Source organism: Eleutherodactylus coqui, chromosome 13 (genome assembly GCF_035609145.1).
Source record: "Eleutherodactylus coqui strain aEleCoq1 chromosome 13, aEleCoq1.hap1, whole genome shotgun sequence".
Lineage (NCBI taxonomy): Eukaryota > Metazoa > Chordata > Amphibia > Anura > Eleutherodactylidae > Eleutherodactylus > Eleutherodactylus coqui.
This window is the reverse complement of record NC_089849.1, coordinates 42,399,541-42,422,789: the sequence shown is the minus strand read 5'-3', so window position 1 is coordinate 42,422,789 and position 23,249 is coordinate 42,399,541. Positions and strand designations below refer to the sequence as shown.

General features: G+C 43.6%; 1 protein-coding gene across 1 annotated transcript in view; it reads left to right on the top strand.

Annotated features, from left to right (window-relative positions):
- Window positions 1-18,285, top strand: part of LOC136588012 (upstream-binding protein 1-like) — a 35,614-nt gene extending 17,329 nt beyond the window's left edge. Inside the window, exons 9-15 of the mRNA XM_066586895.1 lie at window positions 1,963-2,017; window positions 2,325-2,418; window positions 3,595-3,685; window positions 5,686-5,768; window positions 12,626-12,771; window positions 16,335-16,386; window positions 17,958-18,285. Coding sequence (XP_066442992.1) covers window positions 1,963-2,017; window positions 2,325-2,418; window positions 3,595-3,685; window positions 5,686-5,768; window positions 12,626-12,771; window positions 16,335-16,386; window positions 17,958-17,995 — 559 coding nt within the window. The 3' untranslated portion in view covers window positions 17,996-18,285. The remainder of the gene's footprint in view (window positions 1-1,962; window positions 2,018-2,324; window positions 2,419-3,594; window positions 3,686-5,685; window positions 5,769-12,625; window positions 12,772-16,334; window positions 16,387-17,957) is intronic.
- The last annotated feature ends 4,964 nt before the right edge of the window (window positions 18,286-23,249 follow it).

Genomic DNA, 23,249 nt, shown 5'->3' with positions numbered 1-23,249 from the left:
CAATCCAGGATCAGTGTGGGTCCAGCGGTCAGACTCCCACTGTTCTATCCATTTTCACCCATTCAGTGCATGTGTGAAAAAACAGGCAGCAATCTGAATACCCCTTTAAGTCAATGCCTCATTGGTTTTCGCCTTCATTCATCCTTGGTAGGTTTCCATAATGGTATGTATATTTTTTTTCCCTAGCTTTTCTAAAAGACCCTTTTTTTTACCCCTATAGAAAATCCAAAAAGCTCAAGTAATGCCATTTTTGTCACAACCCATAGAAAACATGTTAATGCATGTTTGTCTCTTTTAAACGCCCACATTGGTCTGCATGTCTGAATACACCAATGTAATCCAATGGGTCCGTGTGCTTTCTGTATTTAGTCTGTAAAAACCTGGACTGAATAGGGACTAGAGATGAGCGAACCTACTCGTTTCGAGTAATTACTCGATCGAGCACCGCGATTTTCGAGTACTTCCGTACTCGGGTGAAAAGATTCGGGGGGGCGGGGGAGGCGTGGCGGGGAGTAGCAGCGGGGAACAGGGGGGAGCCCTCTCTCTCTCCCCCCCCCCCCCCCCCACTGACCCACGACGCCCCCCCGAATCTTTTCGCCCGAGAAAATCGCGGTGCTCGGGTGAAAAAGGGGCGTGGTCGAGTAGGTTCGCTCATCTCTAATAGGGACAGAAAATACACTTGTGTGACTGGGCTGATAAGGATACCTTCATACATGGTGTATCTGCAGTGGGATCTCCATAGCAGAAAACCTGCACAAATATTCTGGAATATGCAATGGCGATATCCACATCTAGATGCTTCAGATTTGGCCACAGTGTTTGTTTTTGGATTTGCTGCACATTCTCACCCTTGTATTTCAAGAGTTGAAATTCGCAGCATAAGAGGCATGCCGAGCATTTAGAATCAACGGGGTTTTCCAAAAAGTCTGCAGATTAGTTGTTGAAAATTTCTGCTCCACGTAGTGTTTTTGCGGAATGAACAATGCTTTTTTTTTTTTGCACACGCATTGGCATATTTTACTGTACTTTGTGCGCCTGCAAGACATGTTCATTTGCTCGCAACAAACACTGATTAAAATGGCTAATTAGTTTTATTGAGTTTTTTTTCCAGCAGAATTAAATAGCATTTCACGCATTTCCTAGCATTTTGGCTTTCGCATCCGCAGCATGATCTATCATGCGCTGCAGATTTTTCTTCTGCTGTACATGAATGGCATTTGTTAAAACCCCATTCAACCATAGAATGGTAGAGTTGGAAAGAACCTCCAGGATCATCGGGTCCAACCCCCTGCTCAGTGCAGGATTTACTAAATCATCCCAGACAGATATTGTCCAGCCTTTGTTTGAACACTTCCACTGAGAGAGAACTCACCACCTCCTGTGGCAACCTGTTCCACTCATTCATCACCCTGACTGTCTAATATCTAATCTGTGTCTCCTCCCTTTGTTTCATCCCATTGCTTCTAGTCTTTCCTTGTGCAGATGAGAATAGGGCTGATCCCTCTGCACTGTGACAGCCCTTCAGATATTTGTAGACAGCTATTAAGTCTCCTCTCAGCCTTCTTTTTTGCAAGCTAAACATTCCCAGATCCTTTAACCGTTCCTCATAGGACATGATTTGCAGACCGCTCACCATCCTAGTAACTCTTCTCTGGACTTGCTCCAGTTTGTCTATGGCTTTTTTAAAGTGGGGTGCCCAGAACAGGAAGCAGTATTCCAGATGAGGTCCGACTAAGGAAGAGTAGAGGGGGATAATAACCTCATGTGATCTAGACTCTATGCTTCTCTTAATACATCCCAGAATTGTGTTTGCTATTCACTTACGTTGCACTGGACATTGCTGCAGAATTTCTGATCACATATCGTGGCCAACATTCTGCAGCAATTCTGCTTGTGTGAAACCATGTAAAAACTGAAATCTCTTCTGCTAATTACATGTAGATTCCTTCCATTCTCCCCCAGGATCTGTGCATCCCCTGTGTGTGCCTCAGACAGCTCTACGGAGTGTACGGGAGAGGTGAGTTAGCAGTCTGATCCATCTCATGCAAATGAAATCTATACAGCTATCAGCTCAAAGGTCTTGTATGAGAATGGAAAAAAAAAAATCATGTATTTTTTTTTTCCATGAAACGGCAGCCGTCTTGTCCATAGGTTTACGCACACAGTATAGAGACATTATAATTCCACACCAATGTGTATGTCTGTATTACGGTTCAACATTTATGCAAGATGTGACAATGTCATCTGCTGTCGGTGTTATAAGGTGTATTATTCGTCTTCATTACCAACACTGTTCCTTATGGCCAATCTTCTGGTTCCCACAGAGTCTCAGTCCTTCTGCCTCCATCAGTGACACCCAGCAATGGCTGCTGCGAAACAGATTTTCTAATTACTGCAGAACATTTTCCAATTTCACAGGTAATAAGGATGATTATCAGAAGCTCCCCAGGGCAATTTGTCTCCTTCACTTGTTAACTACATCATGTCCTTGTACTTGTGTTGCTGCAGTCTCCATGTCAGACTAATGATATCCTCATTTAGGCATATGGCAATGGTTATAGACCATAAATTATACAAATCCCATAATTACTGAACTATATGGTGCTATGGCATATAACCTTTACAATTGCATAACGTATTGCTGACCCCTACAGTATGTAATCTATTCAATAGAGCCAGAGTGGATCTGCTTATATTCCAGAACACTGTACATTGAATTTGGCAATGAAGAAAATATATATATATTTTTTTTTTTACTCTAGTCAATGGTTGTATATCAGGCAGCTCAGTGATGCGGCTACCACTTTAATTCCACAGTAAGGAACCAATATAAGCCCTCATATGTGTGCACTAATGCAAAAAGTCCCGCGGCCAAGAAAGATTGCTTTTGTACTAGGGCACAACGTCTAGCTGAAATATATAATTAGGTCCCCATAGACTTTTATTGGCACCGTCCAACCCAAAGGTTGTGCAGACTCAGAACTGGGTAGCGTGCATAAGGCATAATTCATATTCTTGAAAATAAGCGCTAGTTGCATTTAAAGAAAAAACCCAAAACAACATAATACATTACCTAACAGGCGCCGTTCGCTCAGCCGCACTTCTCCTTCTGAAGCTTGTTTGCAGTCTTCAACTGCCACTTCCTGGTCAAGGGGTTCATAAATCCCACCTCCAGGAAGCGCTGGCTCTGATTGGTTCTCGAGCGCCACGGCTTAGCTAATCAATGCAGCGCTCAATGAACCAATCACAGCCATCGCATTGAATGGCTGTGATTGGTTCATTGAGAGCTGCATTGATTGGCTGAGCGGCCTTAAGCTTCTTGGCTAATGATTTCAATTTAGGTGATTCTTCTAAGGGTGGCCATACACATTGATGATCTCCCTTACAACCGGAAGTGGATCCCAGCTGATTGCCGGGTGGCACCTCGCCTCATCATGGTGTTTGAATTGACATGTTCGGGGTCACCTGGCAATCAGTGGAGAACCGCATGGTGTACAGCCATGCTTCTACTTCCCTATAACTAGGTATCTAGTTAGTACTTATACACTGAAGAGTTCAGAAACCAAATGCAGATTGTGTTTTTCGCCCCACCAGGGGCCGACCTCCTGAAGTTGACCCGCAGAGACCTTACTCAAATCTGTGGAGTGGCAGATGGGATCAGATTGTCTCATGCTTTGACAGCAAGGTAGGTAGAATTAGCTCTGTCATAGATATTCCTATGAAATAGAAGCTTCAGAAGCTGGTAATGAAAAATGTGGGTCAAGTGATGTATATGGAGAGGGCAAACTGAGCAAGGCGATGAATAAGCGCTAGCAGCAATTGAAACAATGGTGGTGTGACCAAACCTAGAAATAGGTGTGGATGTTTAATCACAGCCACAGTCCTTTCTCTTGTGCACTGATCTATATGGCTGTATTATGTGGACTGGAACATTGGAACTGAACATGCTCAGTAGGAACTTTCTAGAGACTGGAGCCTTAGTTATAAAAGGGACCTTTATGTGCTGGAGGTGTTGCTGAAGTTGGGCCTGGGAGAGTTGAGGAGCAGCTAAGATAAGACAGTGACTGGAGACTGCATAGTATCTGGAGACGAGAGAGAGACAATGTTGTGTCCCCAAACCAGCGGGGCATCTGGACAGTGACAAGGATTTACTGCGGTGAAGGACCACTCCCAACCTTGGACTACCCTGGGTTGCTCGAAGTGAGTATTCCAGAGTGACATATTGTAAGTGAGGCTAACCTCAATCTGACACTATATGTACACACCAAGGAAAGGGTATGAGGCTTATTTTACAGACACTACCATTGTGCAGGTTTTTAGTGCTCCAACTTGGGTATTGGACTGTTATTTAAGGAGACAATACTCATGAATACGGGAACCAGCCCATCTAAGAGACTCGAGTGTTAACCCCAAAGGGGAAGCAGTGCTGCTGTGCCATATATTCCATGACTGGACATTGTGTGAAACAGTGCTGATACTAGTTGAGAGTAATTGATGATGTTCTTCTAAAATTATTTCATATTGTGCACAAAGTATTATCCTTAGGGCTTGTTCACACGGGCGTAAGCGCATATCAACCATAAAAACGCCACATGTTTGTGTGCCTGAAATGCATTTATGCTCATGTATTTCACCTGTTCCGGCTTGTATTTGTACGTGTAAATGCGCTGCGTGTAAAAGATTTAGGCCTCATGTCCACGGGCAAAAGAAGAATTAAAATCCGCAGCGGATTTTAACTCTTCTCCTGCCCGCGGATCCGCACCCCAGAGGGATGCATTGACCACCCGCAGGTAGATAAATACCCGCGGATGGTCAATAAAAGTGATTTTTTTTTAAAAATGGAGCATGAAAAAATCTGGACCATGCTCCATTTTCATGCGGGTCTCCCGCGGGCTTCTATGGAAGCCGTCCGGATCCGCGGGAGACAAAAATCAGATTTTACTCACCCGCTCCGGTTCTTCTCTTCGCCGCGGCGCCATCTTCTCTCAATCGCGGCCGGATCATTTTGCTTCGGGCTGGCGCATGTGCGGGGCACGTCACCGACGTCATCCTGCGCATCCGCCGGGCCGAAGAAAGAAGATCCGGCCGCGACGCAGAGAAGATGACGCCGCAGCGAAGGAAGGGTCCGGAGCGTGCGGGAGGTAAGTTTATTCTTATTTTCAGTGCTCATGTCCGCGGGGCAGGAGGGACCCGCTACGGATTCTCCATGGAGAATCCGTAGCGTGCCTGATTTTCCCCGTGGACATGAGGCCTAAGCCTTTTTACTTAGAATCACTTGATGCTAACTCGATCCTCAGGATTGGTTCACACTAGCATAAGATGCACGCAAATTTTGCACATGTAATACACTGTGAGTAGAACCCATTCACATGAGTATCTTTTCACATGATGTGCGATCATGTGAAAAAATACACAGCCTGACCTATCTTGGTGCGCATCGCAAGAGCCTATTGAAATTAATGGATGTGTGTAAATGCACATGACATATGCAGAAAACTCCCCTTTGATCAACGTGATAGTCTGCGTGTATAGGCACGGCAAATTTTTTCTACAAATGTCATGCACATTTAGTGTTATGTGGGCAGTATATGGTAGTATTTTTATATATGCAGGCATCTAAAAACTATGAGTGGGGGCATATTGACATAAGCAAAAAAGGTTACCCCCATACATCCTTCTCTACAGGTCTGTGCGCCCTCGTCTCACATTGTACATTAATACAGAGTCACCGGGCAAGACTCAAGACATCACAGATGCAAGTCAGACAGGTGGGTGCGAGTCTCCTTAAGGTCTGTGTTGATTCCATGCTCGGTCATTTGACCAATGCCCTATGACTGGCAACCCTTATGTAACCTGAATAATCCCCTTCTAATTTGCTCTTCCAATGACCAATGTCACACTCCGTGCACTTCCACAATGTCTTTGTAACCGATTAAACCAGCAACAGATTATGATCTTATAACCCAAATGCCAAGCGGGATTACTGCTCAACTTGGCAAGTGGACAATTGGAAGGGATCGAGTTACTGGGCACTTCTAGTCTTAGTAAAGGCTCAAAGAGGATTACACAGAAGGTGAATTAGGGCTTACATTGACAAACTATTATGTGGATGAAAGAACTATAAGGACAGCACTACAAACATGGGGAGAATTCAAGAGTTATGTACAAGCGACTATATTTTTTGACTGGGCAACATTTCCTTGCTCTTAAAAGCCCAAATTGAATATTGCTAAGGGGTCATCTCAATGTACCAGTCAGATTAGTTTTGGCCAAAGCTTTCCTTTAGGGGTCATTGTCACGTCGCAGACTTCACCTTTTTAATTGAATTCAAATTAAAGGGGGAAAATCTGCATCAAAATCTACAGCAAATCAACATGTGAACACACCCTAAAAGAGGTTTGCAGGACCAAACTATTGATCACCTGGATAGGTCATCAAAATTTAATTGGCGGGGGTCCACCGCTCGGAATCCCCACCATTAAGTTGATTGAAGTGATGGCAGCGCTCAAATGAGCAGCACTATCACTTCAGTCCATACCTGGTACAGCGTTGTACATTGCAATAGCTATTAAGTATCCTCTCAGCCTTCTTTTTTGCAAGCTCAACATTCCCAGATCCTTTAACCGTTCTTCATAGGACCTGATTTGCAGACCGTTCATCATCTTGGTAACTCTTCTCTGAACTTGCTCCAGATTATCTATGTCTTTTTTTAAAGTGGGGTGCCCAGAACTGGACCCAGTATTCCAGATGAGGTCCGACTAAGGAAGAGTAGAGGGGGATAATTACTTCATGTGATCTAGACTGTATTTCTCTTAATACATCCCAGAATTGTGTTTGCCTTTTTGGCTGCTGCATCATATTATTTACTCATGTTCAGTCTATGATCTATTAATATACCCAAGTCTTTTCACATGTAATGCTGCTTAGCCCAATTCCTCCCATTTTGTATGTGCTTTTTTCATTTTTCTTGCCCAGATGTAAGACTTTGCATTTCTCCTTGTTAAATCCCATTTTGTTAGTCGCCGACCACTGTTCAAGCTTTTCTAGATCTTTTTGAATGATGGCTATCCCTCCTAGCTTTGTCGCTGGCAAATGTAATCAGTTTCCCATCAATTCCCTCCTTCAGATCATTTATAAAAAATGTTGGACAACACTAGGCCGAAGACAGAGCCTTGTGGTACCCCACTTAATACATCCTTCCACTTGGATGTGCAGCCATTTATGATCACTCTTTGAGTAAGATCACTCAGCCAGTTGTGAATTCACCTAACAGTTGCCTTGTCAATCCCATATTTGGTCATTTTTTCAATAAGGATGGTATGAAATGCTTTACTAAAGTCAAGATATACTATATCCACCGCATTTTCCAGTCAGTGATTCTGTCAGAAGGAAATTAGGTTTGTCTGGCATGACTTGTTACAATCCCGTGCTGGCTCTGGTTAATTACTCCATTTTCATCCAAGTACTTGCATACATGCTGTTTATTAATTTGTTCAAAGATCTTTCCTGGTATAGAAGTCAGGCTCACAGGCCTGTAGTTTCCTGGATCCACCTTCTTCCCTTTTTTAAAGATGGGGACAACATTTGCCCTTTTCCAATCTTCTGGGACTTCTCCTGTTCTCCAAGATTTTTCAAAGATTCTGGCGAGTGGTTCAGCAATTACCTCCGCTGCTTCCTTTAGTATCCTAGGATGTAATTCATCTGTTCACTTGAATGTGACAGTTGCTCTCGGCCCATAAGACTAATGGACGTGACAAGCCTGAGAAGAGGCCGCAGTGCTCACACCTGGGGATCTTGAGCAATGGATCCCTGCCGATCAGATATTGATGGCCTAGCCTGCTAGTGTGACATCAGTAATTGCAGCAACATCATGTCTTTGAGAAAGTCAGTTGTTCCCACAAGAAGAAATCGGGTAGCATCAGGTTTGGGGATGTTGGTGGCCACGGATTTGTTAAAATTAATTTTTTACTTAAATAATTTTCAATTTCCCTCATGCTCACATAAGGATGCTTTCACAGAGGGTGGAATAAGTCCACACGGACATTTGTGCATCATAATGTTATCCCTATGGGGCTTGAATTCCATATATGTTAAAATCTGCGCATCTTGACTTCAAAACTGCGAGATTAAAAGGGGCATTCCAGTTAGACACAGTTGCTGTTGAATGATAATCAAAGTTCTTAAAAGTTTGCAGTGTGGCTCTCCTCTTGGATTTTGTATCTGCTGGGCTAATTTCACGTAGGCGAGCGCAATATTGGGTCGGGCCGATATCGTGCCTGTGCACGTGCGATGTCCCCATGGATGCAAGGCATTTTTTGTTTCAAAAACTCACATCATTCTTGGGAAGTTGTGATCCTCCGGCGCGGCTTTGTTTAACCCATTGAGTGGCATGCCCGGAAATTTTCCGGGACGAGCTCCACTGCCGATAGTGATATAGCCCGGAAGATTTCCGGGCTATGTATCACTATGGGAGCTGCAGAGCACATTGCCACAAGCTGTGACATTGTGCTCTGCCTGCACAGTCCCACAGAGAACAAAGCAAGGGCTTTGAACAACAGAAGCAGAAGATATTGCCGATATGCCGGCAATCTCCTGCTTCTAAGTCTCCTGCTTTGTTTATAGGTTGCCATAGAGACCATCGGCTTGTCAGAAGCCAGCTGACTATCTCTGTGGCAGGGAGAGCTGGTGCTTGGCTGTTAAAGGACAGCCAGGCACCAGCTCTTACAGCAGAGATCAGAGAAAACCTCTGATCTCTGCTGTGTTAACCCTTTACACGCTGCAGTCTGTGACTGCAGCATGTAAAGGGCTGTCACCATCGGACCCCCAGAAAGTGATCAGGGGGTCCTGAAGGGTCCCTGTGTAAGTCCCCTAAAGGGACAAAAATAAAAAAAAAAAGTTCAAAAATTATAAAAAAAAATAAAAACACTTGTCTCCCTTTACTTTGTAAAAAAATGTAAAATAAAATCACACATGTGGTATCCCCTGCATCCTAATGACCCAGAGAAGGAAGCTGGTACATTATTTAACCCCTTAATGACATGGCCCCTTTTTTTCTTTATTCCCCATTTCTTTTTTTCCTCCCCCCGTTTAAAAAACCATAACTCCTTTATTTATCCATCGACATCGCTGTATGAGGGCTTGTTTTTTGCGGGATGAGTTGTATTTTTCAATGGTGCTATTTAAAGTACCACATAATGTACTGAAAAACTTTTACAAAATTCTAAAATGGAGTAAAATGAAAAAAAAATGACATTCCACCAACTTTCAGTGCGTCTTATTTCTACGGCGCACAAACTGCAACAAAAATGACCCGATAACTTTATTCTATGGGTCAGCACGATTACTACGATACCAAATTTGTATAGGTTTTTTTTTTTTTTTTTGCTGTAGTACTTGTATTTTTTTCAAAGACATTTATTTTTTTTAAATTATTTTCTGCTGCATCTTCTGCGCACAATAACTTTATTTTTCCGTCGACGTAGTTAAGTGAGGGCTCATTTTTTGAAGGATGTCCTGTAGTTTAAGTTGGTACCAATCCTGGATACATATGACTTTTCGTTCGCTTTTTATTGCATTTTTTCTGGGAAACAGGGTGACTGAAAAAGTGCATTTGTGGTGTTATTTTTCGGACTATGTTAACTGTGCGGGGTAAATAATGCACTACTTTGATAGATCGGACATTTATGGACGCGGCGATACCAAATTTGTATTTTTCTTTTAGGATTTAGATTTTTTTATTATAGATATGGCAAAAGGAGGGTGATTTAAACTTTTATTACTTACTTTTTCATGACTTTTTCACAATTAAAAAAATAAATAAATAAACTATTATAATTTGGTATTGGCATAATTGTAGCGGCCCGTAGAATTACTTTAATACATTATTTATACTGCTCAGAGAATGCAGTGAAAAATAAAAATAAAAAACATGCAGAATTACAGATTTTGTTCATCTTGCCACTAGAAGAAAATGGAATAAAAAGTAGAGATGAGTGAGCATACTCGTCCGAGCTTGATGCTCATTCGAGTATTAGGGTGCTCGAGATGCTCGTTACTCGAGACGAGCACCACGCGGTACTCGTCTCGATTAAACGAGCACTGACTATTGAATTCAATGGAGCCGGCAATACAGCCGGCTCCATTGAAAGCAATGGCCTGCTGGCGAGCGCTGGATGAGTTGTCGGGCAGGGCTTAAATATATAAGCCCTTTCCTGCAATTCATCCAGAAATGTGTAAAAGTAAAAAAAAATATATATATATATATATATACACATACATACATACATACATACATACATACATACATACATACATACACACACACCTGGTCCCGGCAGACGGAGTTCACCACGGCCAGCGCGGCAGTCCTCCTGAACTGCTCTGAACAGCTGTGAGTAGTATTCAGCAGCCGGGGATTTAAAATCCCCACCTGCTGAATGAGCTGCCTCTAATTGGTCACAGCCTGAGCAATCAGAGGCAGATTCCACTCACACACCCATTCATGAATTTATGAATGGGTGTGTGACTGCTGCCTTTGATTGGCTCAGCGGGACCAATCAGATGAGAGGCAGCAGTCACTCACCCATTCACCAATTAGAGGCAGCTCATTCAGCAGGCGGGGATTTTAAATCCCCGGCTGCTGAATACTACTCACAGCTGTTCAGAGCAGTTCAGGAGGACTGCCGCTGGCCGCGCTGAACTCCGTCTGCCGGGACCAGGTGAGTATATATATATTTTTTATTTTTACACATTTCTGGATGAGTTGCAGGGAAGGGCTTATATATTTAACCCCTTCCCGACAATTCATCTCGCGATCGCCGGCAGCCCATTGCTTTCAATGGAGCCAGCTGTATTGTCGGCTCCATTGAATTCAATGGGCTAACATCGTTCTTCTCTGCCATAGCTGTTACAGCTGTGGCAGAGGAGAACGATCTTTATGCTGACAGTGTGGGGGGGTGGGGGGGGGTCTCACTCTTGCCACTATTGTGGCTTAATAGTGGGACCTGGGAACTTGAGATGCAGCCCAACATGTAGCCCCTCGCCTGCCCTATCCGTTTCTGTGTCGTTCCCATCACTTTCTTGAATTTCCCAGGTTTTCACAAATGAAAACCTTAGCGAGCATCGGCGATATACAAAAATGCTCGAGTCGCCCATTGACTTCAATGGGGTTCGTTACTCGAAACGAACTCTCGAGCATCACTGAAAGTTCGACTTGAGTAACGAGCGCCCGAGCATTTTGGTGCTCGCTCATCTCTAATAAAAAGCGATCAAAATTTTACATGTTCCAAAAAAATAGATAAATGAAGACTAAAGTTCATCCTGCAAAAACAAGGCCTTCTAGAGCGCCAGCAATGGAAAAATAAAATTAATACAGCCCTTGGAATGTGGCGTCACAAAAGCAAACCTGTAAAAAAAAAAAAAAATGCTTAAAATGTACAATAGTGAAACATAAAAACTGTATAAACTTGGTACCACTGGAATCGTGCTGACTCGGACAATATTATCACACTATTTATTCTGCATGTTGAACGCCATAAAAATGAAGTAAAAAAAACAAATGGCAGAATTTTTTTTTTTCCCCCAATCTCCCTACAAATGTTTTTACAAAAGTTATGCAATACATTATATATACCCCAAAATGATGCCATCAAAAAGTACAACTTGTCCCACAAAAAACAAGCCCTCATATGGCCTGGTCAATAGAAAAATGAAAAAGTTATGGCTCTTGGAACGCAACTGCAAAATTAGTTGAAATTCAATGATTAGACCATTTAAAAAACCTGCCCTGGTGGGTACGACAGGGTGGTAGGAAACCCGCCACTCAAGGGGTTAAACCAATCGGTTAGTCTGTATTCACAAACACTGTATGCAACGGAGTACATGCTTATAGCACACTGAGTCAAACGCCTGTTTTGGCAGTCACATCACAACGTTACATTGACGGGTGTGATGATTCGATAGACCTAGATGAGAAGATTTATGAAACCCTCTAAATGCAAAACTGTCTGGCTCGTAGCAACCAATCACAGCTCAGCTTTCAATCCTCGTACAGCTCTGGGAAAATGAAAGCTGTACTGTAATTGGCTGCGATAGGCAACAAAGACAAAAAAAAAAAAAAAAAAACACACAGTTTTCAGAAATCTGCTCCATAAATGTAGTCAGATCACTTTTCATAGGGAACCAGACAAATACATAATTGAGGAAGGTTTGGGTTTCCTAGGAAGAAAATCCGCCTGTATTTACACCAGAGTTCATCATTCTGCAAGAAAAGAATAGAATAAACTATGGGGAATTTACAATACCCGTATGCCCAAGGCCTTTGCTTTTCTGCTCCAAAGACTATGTAAGATGACAGTCTTCAGCCAGTGGCGTGAGATTGCTTGTGACAGACAAGGGATATTAAAGCCACAAGAGAACGGGTTTTGGCTGTGGTATGACTTCCAGCATACTCCAGCAGGCCTGCAAGCAACAATTGTCTTATCAGTTCTTCATCTTTAGTCTTAAAACAGGCAGTTGGGATGTTAAATCAGCTAAATTATATATACAATGAGATATTGGGGGGGGGGGGGGGGGGGACTAATGTGCAGCAGAACTTACAGCATTCATTTTTTTTCTTCTGATTCAGCGCTATATCAGGAGATGCACATGGAAGATATGACCGCAGCTGAACTGACCAATAAACTGGCGGATCTGTTCAGTGTCCCGGCAAACCACATCCTACGAATTTCCAGGACTGGCCCCCATGGTATCCATATCCTTCTGAGTGACATGGTAGGTGTATACACTTATGACCCATTTACACGGTACAACGTGTCAGTGGCAGATGCCCAACAGGTCGTACTAGTGCTAATCGTTCCTGTGCTTTTACACAGGAGCGATCAGATCACCACTTAGTGAATAGAGGCAGAGCGGGCCGGGGATCATTCTAGCCAATAGCCTCCATTCATACCCTTTTCCCCCCCTAAATAAGTCCTAGCCTGACAATAAGCCCTACCCTTGAGGCTTGAAATATAAGCCATACCCCAAAAATAAGCCCTAGCTGCATTACATAAAAAAAGAATGCTTACCTAGCAGGCTAGGTCCAGGTTCTCCTGCTGCTATCCGGAGCTCCAACGTACGTTCTGCAGTCCTCGTTCACCCACGGAAGATCACTTCCTGGTTACAGGATTCATAAATCCCAATTCCACAAAATGATGGCTCTGATTGTTTCTGCCCATCAATACAGCGTTTGATGAACCAATCATAGCCATTGTGTGGTGGAGGTGGGATTTATGAATTGGCCAATCAATGCCATTGCTCAGTGTGCCGGAGAGCAGCAGCAGGGACCTGGACCAAGCTTGCTAGATAGGTCTTATTTTCAGAGGATGTCTTATACTTATCACTTTTTGGGCCAAAATTACTGACAGGGTCTTATTTTTGGGAAAACACGGTAGTAAGCAGGCATCGTTCAGAACTGAACGACTGCCTATTTACACAGGCCAATCCATCGTTCAGTTTTCTGCGTGCAGAAACTGGATGCCGAATGAAAAGTGAACAAATTCTCGTTCGTTCAGTGTAAATGCATGTACCAACTGAACTAATTATTCCACCTGGATGCGGGAATCTGAACAATTTATTGGCCCTTAGTTGTTGGAAGGAAGGTATAGTATTTAGAATTTATAGGTTTTCCAAAATACTAAGCACCTCCCCGCTTCCCCCTTCCCGTGGGGATTCTCATAAATCTAGAATGGGGAGGGGTCTGTGAGACTCCATGTTCCCAGTTAAGGTTTTTTCTGGGATTTTCCATTATTAGTGTGCTTTAGAATAGGCCAATAATGTGTGACTGGGTGGAATGCCACCCTTACTACGCCCACTGATCAGTGGTACTCCATGGATTGTTGCAACATCTACACCCATGGATATTTCTGATACTACAGTGAACTAAAAACTCATGGTCTTAAGGCACCCATTCGCATCATATACAAATCAGCTAAACCCTCTAATCCAGGGGTCCCCAACTCCAGTCCTCAGGGACCACCAACAGGTCATGTTTTCAGGATATCCTATAGTAAGAACACCTGTGGCAATGTCTGAGGCACCAACAATAATTACATCACCTGTGCAATACTGAGGAAATCCTGAAAACATCGCCTGTTGGCGGTCCCCGGGGACTGGAGTTGGGGAACACTGCTCTAATATGTATGGAAGTGTCCCAAGTTTCTGACAATAGATGTTGCGAGGGGGAAAAAGATCAGCCATGTTGTTCCCACAGGAGAACATGAGTTGTCTGGCAATAGTCTATTCCCCTCTCCTGCTAAGTGTGTATGGAAGAGTAAGGAGGTATAGCTGTCAGCTGCTGTCTGAACATTTCGTTGGCCATCAAACCATCTGCCACCAACTTCAAGAGCTTATCTAAGACCTAAGTATTGAGGACTTCTCCTTCGCCTAAGTTATCAATATCAAATCGGTGAAGGTCTGACTCCTGCCACACCACGCTAATCAGCTGTCTGAGGGGGCCGCAGCTCTCATGCAAACACAGACCTCTGTAGCATTGGGTTCATCAATGATATGGCCTTTCAGCAGCTTATTCCCTAAAAACATGAATGGGATTAATCTGCAGTACCAGGCACTACATCTGGTATACAATGAAGACCCTGTAGCACTGGCCTGAGGGCCATAACCCCTTCAGACCGCTCATCAGTGAGGATGTCAACAACAGATCAGTGTGGTTTGATTCCTGAGGCCACTTTCACACGGCTGAGAAAATCATGCGAGACAGTGCAAAAACAAAATTTTTAAAAATCGCAGCATGTCCTATCTTTGGGCCGTTCCCTGGAACGCCTCGCCCACTGTTTTCAATGGGGCCGCAAAATGCATAACAGTGTGCGCTGCAAGGTCTCCCATAGAAAGCCATGGGAAACACTTGACAATCCTCCGCTGAAAGCAGTGCAACTGTACCGAAGTGGTTTTGGACACACAAACGCCTCGCATCCCCAGGTACATCGCATGTTCCCGAACCAGATATCACGTTCGCTAGAGTGACACTAGCCTTAGGCCCAATGTTCACTGGCGGATTTGATTTGCGGAAGATCCACAATTCACAGTGCCCATAGGGAAGCATTGGCATCCGCAACCGAATTTAAGCATGCAGATTTGATTTGCAGCAGCATGTTCCATTTCAGTGTGGATTCCGTGCGGACGGACTCAATAGAAGTCAATGGGTGCAGACGATCCGCAGTGAATCCACAAATACAATTGCGGATGCACTGCGGATTTGAAGGTTAAAATCAATCAATGAGAGGTGGAGTTGCAGATTTTTTTACCATGCAGATGATCCACAGTGCATCTGCGTGAAAAAAACCATTACATCTGCGATCTCCCGCAAATGGTTTGCGCAGGAAATCTGCATATGGAATCTGATCCGCCCATGGATATAAGGTCTAAGCCTGAGAAAATCCTTTTGACCTCATGTCCACAGGAAAAATCAGGCCCGCACGGATTTTGTGCTGGGGATGCACTAGAATTGGGGTTTTTTTTCATGCAGAAAATCAATTGAGCTCCCACACGCGCTAAAATGGAGCATGCTGTGTTTTTCTTCCCGCGCTTGAAATCCGCAAATCACTTAAAATACCAGCCGCGGCTATTTAATTAACCGCAGCTGGTCAATTCATTCCTATGGGATGCGGAGTTGCGGGTTTCTTTTCTCCCACGCGGATTTGCTGAATGTAATTTCCCTGTGAATATGAGCCCTTTAACTCATTAACCAGATGTGATTGGACTGCATGAAGTCATCTCTACTCACTATATAGATGTAATTATTTCGTTAAAGGAGCGGTCCAGGATCAACTATACAGTAAATGGGTTGTCTAGGTGGATCAATTTTTTTTTTTTAAAAAACAGTGCTATTTATCCATCCTCGCCATCGGCTATCCAGTGCTGCAGCTCCGCGGACTTCCAAATCTTTAAGAACGGCTACAGCCAATCTAAGGCCACCGTAGTCACATACATAGTAGGATGCATAGGCTTCTTATGTATTCCCAGGAACCGCTATACCTGCATGCTGCTGCTAAACTCTATCCTATTACAGCTCTGGTGCAGTAATAAATTTGTAGAACTTTAGTCATTCCCAAATGGAGAATCTACTGCTACATGATCACATTTCATCCAACAATCAGTGCTCAGTATCACCGCCGGAACCCTCCAATGGACAAATCTGTGATAGAAGCCAACCCAGCACTAAGCTCCCAGCTCATGATCAGCCTATACATTATATTGTATTACAGGGCAACGGGTGGTGTTCTAGGTGAGGTACACAAATGGTCCTCCAATCCTAACATAGTTCTATTTTTCCCCAGATGGTAAGAAATATGCCAGATGAATCCTGCTTTACAGCTACGCTGCAAAAATGTAAGTTGATATGTTAGAATGCCTGGTGAATTTCTTCCTAAGACACATTGACTTATGAACTACTCATTACCTAGCCACAGCTCCCTTATATTTTATGCTTGGCAAGAAAATTAACCAGCCTTACTTAGTACTGGGCACACGAGACAACTGCGAATATGGTCTATATACAGTAGAACTACTTGAGAACCCCTTGCCCATAATGTAGGGGAATCCTGTGGCTGGGACCCCCACACTAGAGGTAGTTGGCAGCAGGAGAAACTAAGAACTACACAGTGTACACTGACAATGTGCCATCCTGGTAATGCACAGAAGCCATGGTTCCTACAGGACAGCTATTCTTTTCAAGCTGGTCTTAACCCTGGCTACATGGGGAAGACTGTGTCACGAACTCCACTTCTAGCCTACTTATGAGATCATATGGAGGAGTCTTCTTCCCAACCCTCTTCATTGTAAGAATTCTGGAGACGGCAAAATCAACTATCTCCAACTGTCCCATTGAAGTGAATGGAGCAGTGGTGGTCACCTACTGCCATTCACTCCGGGACTGAGCTGCAGCTGGGTTGTCTGCAGTCCAGGTAACCCTATCTTAAGACAACTCCTTTAAGAACAACACAGGAAAAAAATGTAAACTATTGATACCCTAAGGTTAGGCTATGTCATCAATAGTAGATTGACAGATGTCCATTGCCCAAACATCCTGCTGCGCAGCTATTCACAGAGCCATTACACTTGTTTATTGAGCTGACTTTTGCAGGAGGCAGACAGCACCGTTCTTACAGTATTGGTCAGACTTGGTATTGCAGGCCAGCTACCCAATCAAATGAATGGGAGCTTGACCTGCAATACAAAGTGTGGCTACTACAGTAAGAAAACAGCTGTCTGCTTCTTGCAGAAAGCAGCTCAGTGCACAAGCATGCTGGCCCGGTAGATAGCCGATCAGCAAGGGTCCCAGCCAATAGACCTTCACCAATCTATAATTGATGACTTATCCTAAGGATAGGCCATCAATACTTTAAACACCCTTGTGTTAAAGGGGGTTGTCCAGTTGTAAAGGTGGACTTAAATTCTGTGTGGCTGAATGTTCTATCTTTATTTAAGTCCATTCTTGCTATAGCACTTTCTTCTCTCCAGCCATGGGAAGGTAAATTTACTTTTAAAGGGGTTGCAGACAGCTCTGTATATTGTGCAGTGGCCCAGCTTAGTACTGCAGGCTGAGACCCCTGCACTTCAATAGGATTTAGCCTGCAGTACCAACCCCAGCCACTTCTCCACGGATGAAGCGGTCTGCTTCCTGCAGCAAAAGAACTAGAAATGGGACAACCCCCTTTAAAGAAGTAACCAGGTGAAATGTACATGGAACTGCTTTTATGAAGACTGCAGTAAAAACAAATAGAGGTAGGGCATAACATGGTCTTAAAACCATAAAGGGGGATTCAAAGTTTTGTAGTCCTACCTCTCAGCAGAATGGCGCTCCCATGACCCCTGTTAAGCAATGGTCTATCCATAATGCATGTGTGAGCTCACCCTTAATTATCCAGACACTGAGGTCTCTTCTTTTTCGACTTTCCTAGTGCAAAGCCCAGATGGCTACCACTGTATCCTACGGTAATGAGGCACCATGAACACTTCTGCACTGCCAGGCCAACTCAGAAGCCTCAACATACTGCCAGTCCCATCAATGGGTGAACACGATTCAGGGGCAACAACGCTAAGGAAACAAACATGGTCCTGTGGTTGGAATAAGCCCCTTCAATACCGTGCAGCTACATCTGACAAGTAAACATGGTGGCCCATATAAACATTAGGACTGGTCCTGCCCTGTGATGCCACATAAGGACGGAGACTGGATATTTTTGATATTTGTACATATAAATATTTGTAATAAACATTTCTTATAAAAAAAAAAATCTCCATTTGTTTTGCTCTTCCAAATAGGAATATCATAAAATGTAATCTACTATGTTAGCTTCTGTAACTGTCAACTGCAGCATTATATGGGAAAACCTTAAAGGGAACCCATCATGAACCTTTATAGTCAAGGAACAGGGAGTGGCATTTCACACTTACCTGGCAGCGTGTCCTTGTACCATGTCCCCGCATGCAGCACAACTCTTCAGCCCGCTATGTGCGCGCACTCTCCTATCGAGATGGATGAAAAGGGTGAAGCTGCGTGCGAGCGCCAATTTTTTTTTTTTAGATTCACTAGGCGCCCCATTCCAGCACTCCTCCATGGACTCCCCATTTCCTGATCTGAGACCCATAATATAGTTTGTGAGGCTCAAAAGGTCATGAATATTGTTTATAGCCAAGTGCAGTCCATTGTCAAACACTTTTTGCTTTTCCACTTAGAACTTTTTTTTCAATCCTTCGTTATTACAGAACTGATTTTAGAATAGCGCCACCTGCTGTTTATATTCTGTCCGACTGTCACACATGCTCAGTGTTGCTTCTCTCTCTGCTAAGTGGAAGGATCCCTAGTGTGGTGAGCAGCTGCCTCTTACGTTGCTGCATCTTCTCAAAGGGAGATGCTGAAAAGTTCTAGTAGCTGTCTCCTCTTCTCACTCGCTCAGCATCTCTTCTCACACCAGAGAAGACACAGTAACTTCAGAACCAGCCGCTCACCACACCACCGACCCCCTCCACCTACCTGGTAGAGCATAGAGAATGAAGACAGTAAATGTTCTGCAGTGGTCACACATGCTGAGATGGACACAATAGAAACAGTAAGCGGCGCTATTCTAATATTTTATCTCCAGCTATTCCAGGACTAAACAACAGGTGGTGCTATTCTACCATGAGTCCTGGAATATCTGAATAGAATTTTAGCATTTACACTTAATAGTTAAAAGTAACACAAACATTGTTTTATAGTTTAAAAAAAAATCTAACCAATTTTCATGGTACAACCTCTTTAAATATACAGCTACACATGGCAAAAATCCCCCTGCAATGGCACAGTAAAATATACGTTACATAAAAGTTATATGCATAAAATAGAGGTATCACACAGTGACAATATGAACTAAGGCAATAGCAAGCTTTTAGCAGTAATGTTGCAAGATTTGGAGTAGAATAGCCTCCTCTCTCAATTGATAACGCAGAATATAGACCTTAAGTAACCTTCATGTCCCTGGTCAAAACTTTTATTTTTTTTGCAGGGAATGGAGGGCTGAGGTTATATTACCTGCCGCCCTCCTTTCTCCCACTTTGACTGCTGATCTGCTGCTTCCTGGAGCCTCTCTTTATTCTTCCAACATGGCCATGGCTATCAGACTAACCCATGAGCACTGGTAGTGCCACAGTGGTCTAAGCAGTGTGTAATGCTTTAATGGCCAGGAGCAGCGCTAGCCAAATGGAAAGAATGGACAGAAATAGGTGATTTGCTCACCATCTGAGTACCAATGCAGTGCCTAGAGTTATTAGCAGCACCATAACCATGTTGAAAGAATAAAGATGAAGCTTCAAGAGTAAGTGGACAGGCAACTGAACTTGGAGGAAAAAAAGTGCAGCAGATAACACTGCATTTGAGGAAAGCTCCGAACTGAACATGCTCTACCCAAGAGGTCCTGCGCTCTGGGCAAGTCTCACACAAAGCCAAGAAGGAATTATATGTTTACCTGACAGCCCCACTTCCTAAAGGCCTCCCAGAAAAGAGTCCACACCTACCACAGAAAGAAGTACCATTACCAATAACAGTGGAGTCATGATGCCTGATCTGTTGGAGAGTGCCCATTGAAGGAGCTTGTCCCCAAGACTCAAAATGGATTGGGTCAACAATGGAAGATTTGTATGAGCAGGTCTAAAGCCCCATTTACACACAAAGGTGATCACTCAAAATGGCAGTTTGAGCGATCATTTTGCATAAGCTGCTAATGGGCACTAATGCCCATTAGCTTCATTTTCATGTAAATGAGCCTCCCTTTGCTGTGTGCAGATAACTGCAGGTGGTCTGTTATCTGCATACAGCCCCTTTGCTCTGCCTGGAGACTGCAGCTGAAAACAATGTCATCAGCGCTCCTGTGGAGAATCACAGCGGGCGGTCCCTGCTATCAGCTCTCCAGCCGAAGGATTTTAAACTCAACATAAAATCAATGCTCGGCCGACAAGCAAACTGTGGTAGCATTTACATGCAATGATTATCTTTCAAAAGACATAGTTTAAAGAGACAATCATCCCACATAAATGGGGCTTAAGGCCAAATACACACGAATGGGTCGGATTTTGCATGCGGGAGCCCACAGTGGAATCGGACCCTGTGCCCGGCCGGCATCTGCCCGCACCTTTATTTATCTGTATTGGGGATGGTCTGGACTGCTTGCTGGCAGACATGCGCAGTACAGATTTTTATTTTATTTTTTTTAAATCACTGCTTTTCCCGCGACATTGCTAGGGAATGACATGGAATCTGCGATCTTACCACAATGTCAATTGCGAAAGTACTGCAGGTCGGACGGCTTCCATTAACTTCAATAGAAGCCGTCCAGTGGAATCCATGCAAAAATAAAATGCAATTTTTTCCCCTGCAAGTGGAAATTACTGTCTACTCATGTGAGTGGACACGCAAATGTTCTATTCTTGCTAATGGATGCGGAATGCCGTGAATTGTCCGCACAGGTGACTATCGTGGAATTTGCAATACAAATCCGGTTGTGTACAGCCAGCCTAACCATATGGAAGATCCACAATACTGATTTAAGGCCTAACAACATTAGAGAATTGGAATCCACCCATTATTTATTCAAGCCATTAGGGAACCAGTCAAAAATCGCATGAACGATTGCGCCTCTTCAATATCAGTCTGTGGAAAAGGACAGTTAAATTAGTGCCAATCTCAGCACATGTAAAAAGAAAAAAAAAAAAGCCTTTAGGGCTCCTGCACACTGGCAAGAACGGTATCGGGCCGTGAGTCACAGCCCAATATCACCCTTGCAATTCTTCTGAAAACTGCTGGATGCAAGGTATCTTCACATGGAAACCGCCTCGCAGTCCTGCGGGGATTATCTTTATCCCTGCCGCGGACGGAGATTGCAATGTTTTAGCACTGCTTTCAATGGGGCAGGCGCTCCTGCTGGCAGACCCACTATAAACAGGTGGATGCGACTGCCTCGAATCCCCTAGCGCAACTGTCACAGCCACGACAGGAGAGCGCAATGTTCTCCCATTGTTTACAATGTGGCCCCATTGAAAACAATGGGTGAGATCGCAAAAAGAAAGGACATGCAGTAATTTTTTTTTTCACGCAGCATCGCAGGAGTGAAAACATCGCAAATGAGAATGAAACCATTTAAAATCATTGGTTTCATAATCAGGCGTTGTCACTGACTCTTGTATCACAAGAAAAAAAACAAAAACGCACGATTATCTCTCCAGTGTGAAGGAGCCCGCTTGCCAAATCAATTAACCACTCATTTCAAGCTTTCAGGAAAAAAAAAAAAAAAAGACGACCCTGGGAGAAGGACTCAGACTGCGAAGAGAACATGCTAAAATGTGTCCATCTTCCCCCTTCGTTTGGTCTGATGAATGCCGTTAACTGAGGCCAGTTGTAAATGGTTAGGTCTCTAGTGACACGATGCAACAAGTATATCATACATGTATGACAGCAGTTTGTGGCCAAAAACATTAGTACATGCACCATACAGAAGAGCATTCAGAGATAGAAGAGGTCAAGGTGATTGCTTTAGATTACCATTATAAAGAGAATGGCTTCCTGCTGGCTCTTTGCCTCCTCCCCAGGTAGGGTAAGGGCTTATTTACACACAATGATGATCGCTCAAAAGATGGCTTGGTACTACTTGGAATGCCCATTAGTACCAGTTAGTGGCGTGAGAGCCGCCGGGAGCTGTATTCAGAGAACAGAGCACCTGCTGTTCTCTGAATAAATTCCCTAGGTTCTGCCATGGGGCTGACAGCTGAGACAATGTAATCAGTGTTCCCAGGGCAGAACACAGTGCACGCTCCTTCTTATCAGCTGTTCTGCTTAACAATGGATTTCATGCCGAACTGAAAAATCATCGTTCGGCAGAAAAGTGAAAAGATTGGCACATTTACATGCAACGATTATCGCTTAAAAGATGGCCAGGCATACAGCAGTCCAGACTCAAGCCGGTCCCAACAAATCTGGGACAGTGCGGAGGTCCACCTTAAACAAGTTCCTTACCAGATATAGGCCACCACCCGGATGTTTATAGGTTATGGGCAGTAAGCCTTTGGGTCAAGAAGTGGTTAATGAGAATAGAATAGGGTTAGTGATTTATATGGTAACGATCTGTTACTATATAACACTAGTTTACGATTTAGCACAGAGCCACTCTGGCCTTCATCCCTCTAATTGAAATTAGTGCTACTATAAAGATTACAGATTTTCCATCCAATTCTGTTTGTGTGGCCATGGCAAAATTGAATTTATTTTGCAGACAGGGATTTAAGGAAATAACCATATTTCTTGGTATTTTTTTCCCAGCACCCCACAAGATAAGGGGAAAAAAAACGGTACCCTGCTGTTAGCTGAAAGTCCACACTGAAGTAGAAAACACATTATAAAAAACAGTGCTTTTTTGAGTTTTCCCTCAACTTTAAGGCCAGTTTAGACTCCTTTTTCGACTATAACAAGGCTACATAATAGCCACGAGAGATGGAGATGAGCCAGGAAGTTATTCTGATTGCCAGACTTTGTGTTGGGAATTATTTGCTTTTTTTCTCCTGCGAAGAGGAAGATTTATTTTTTGGGGCAGTGGAAAGGGACTTCTCCTACAATGATGATTCAGAGGAGGACAACTGGCTGAACTGGATGGACGGAGGTCTTTTTTCAGCCTCCTAAACTATGTTACTAAACAAACGCTCATCAATAGGGTTGTGAGAACACA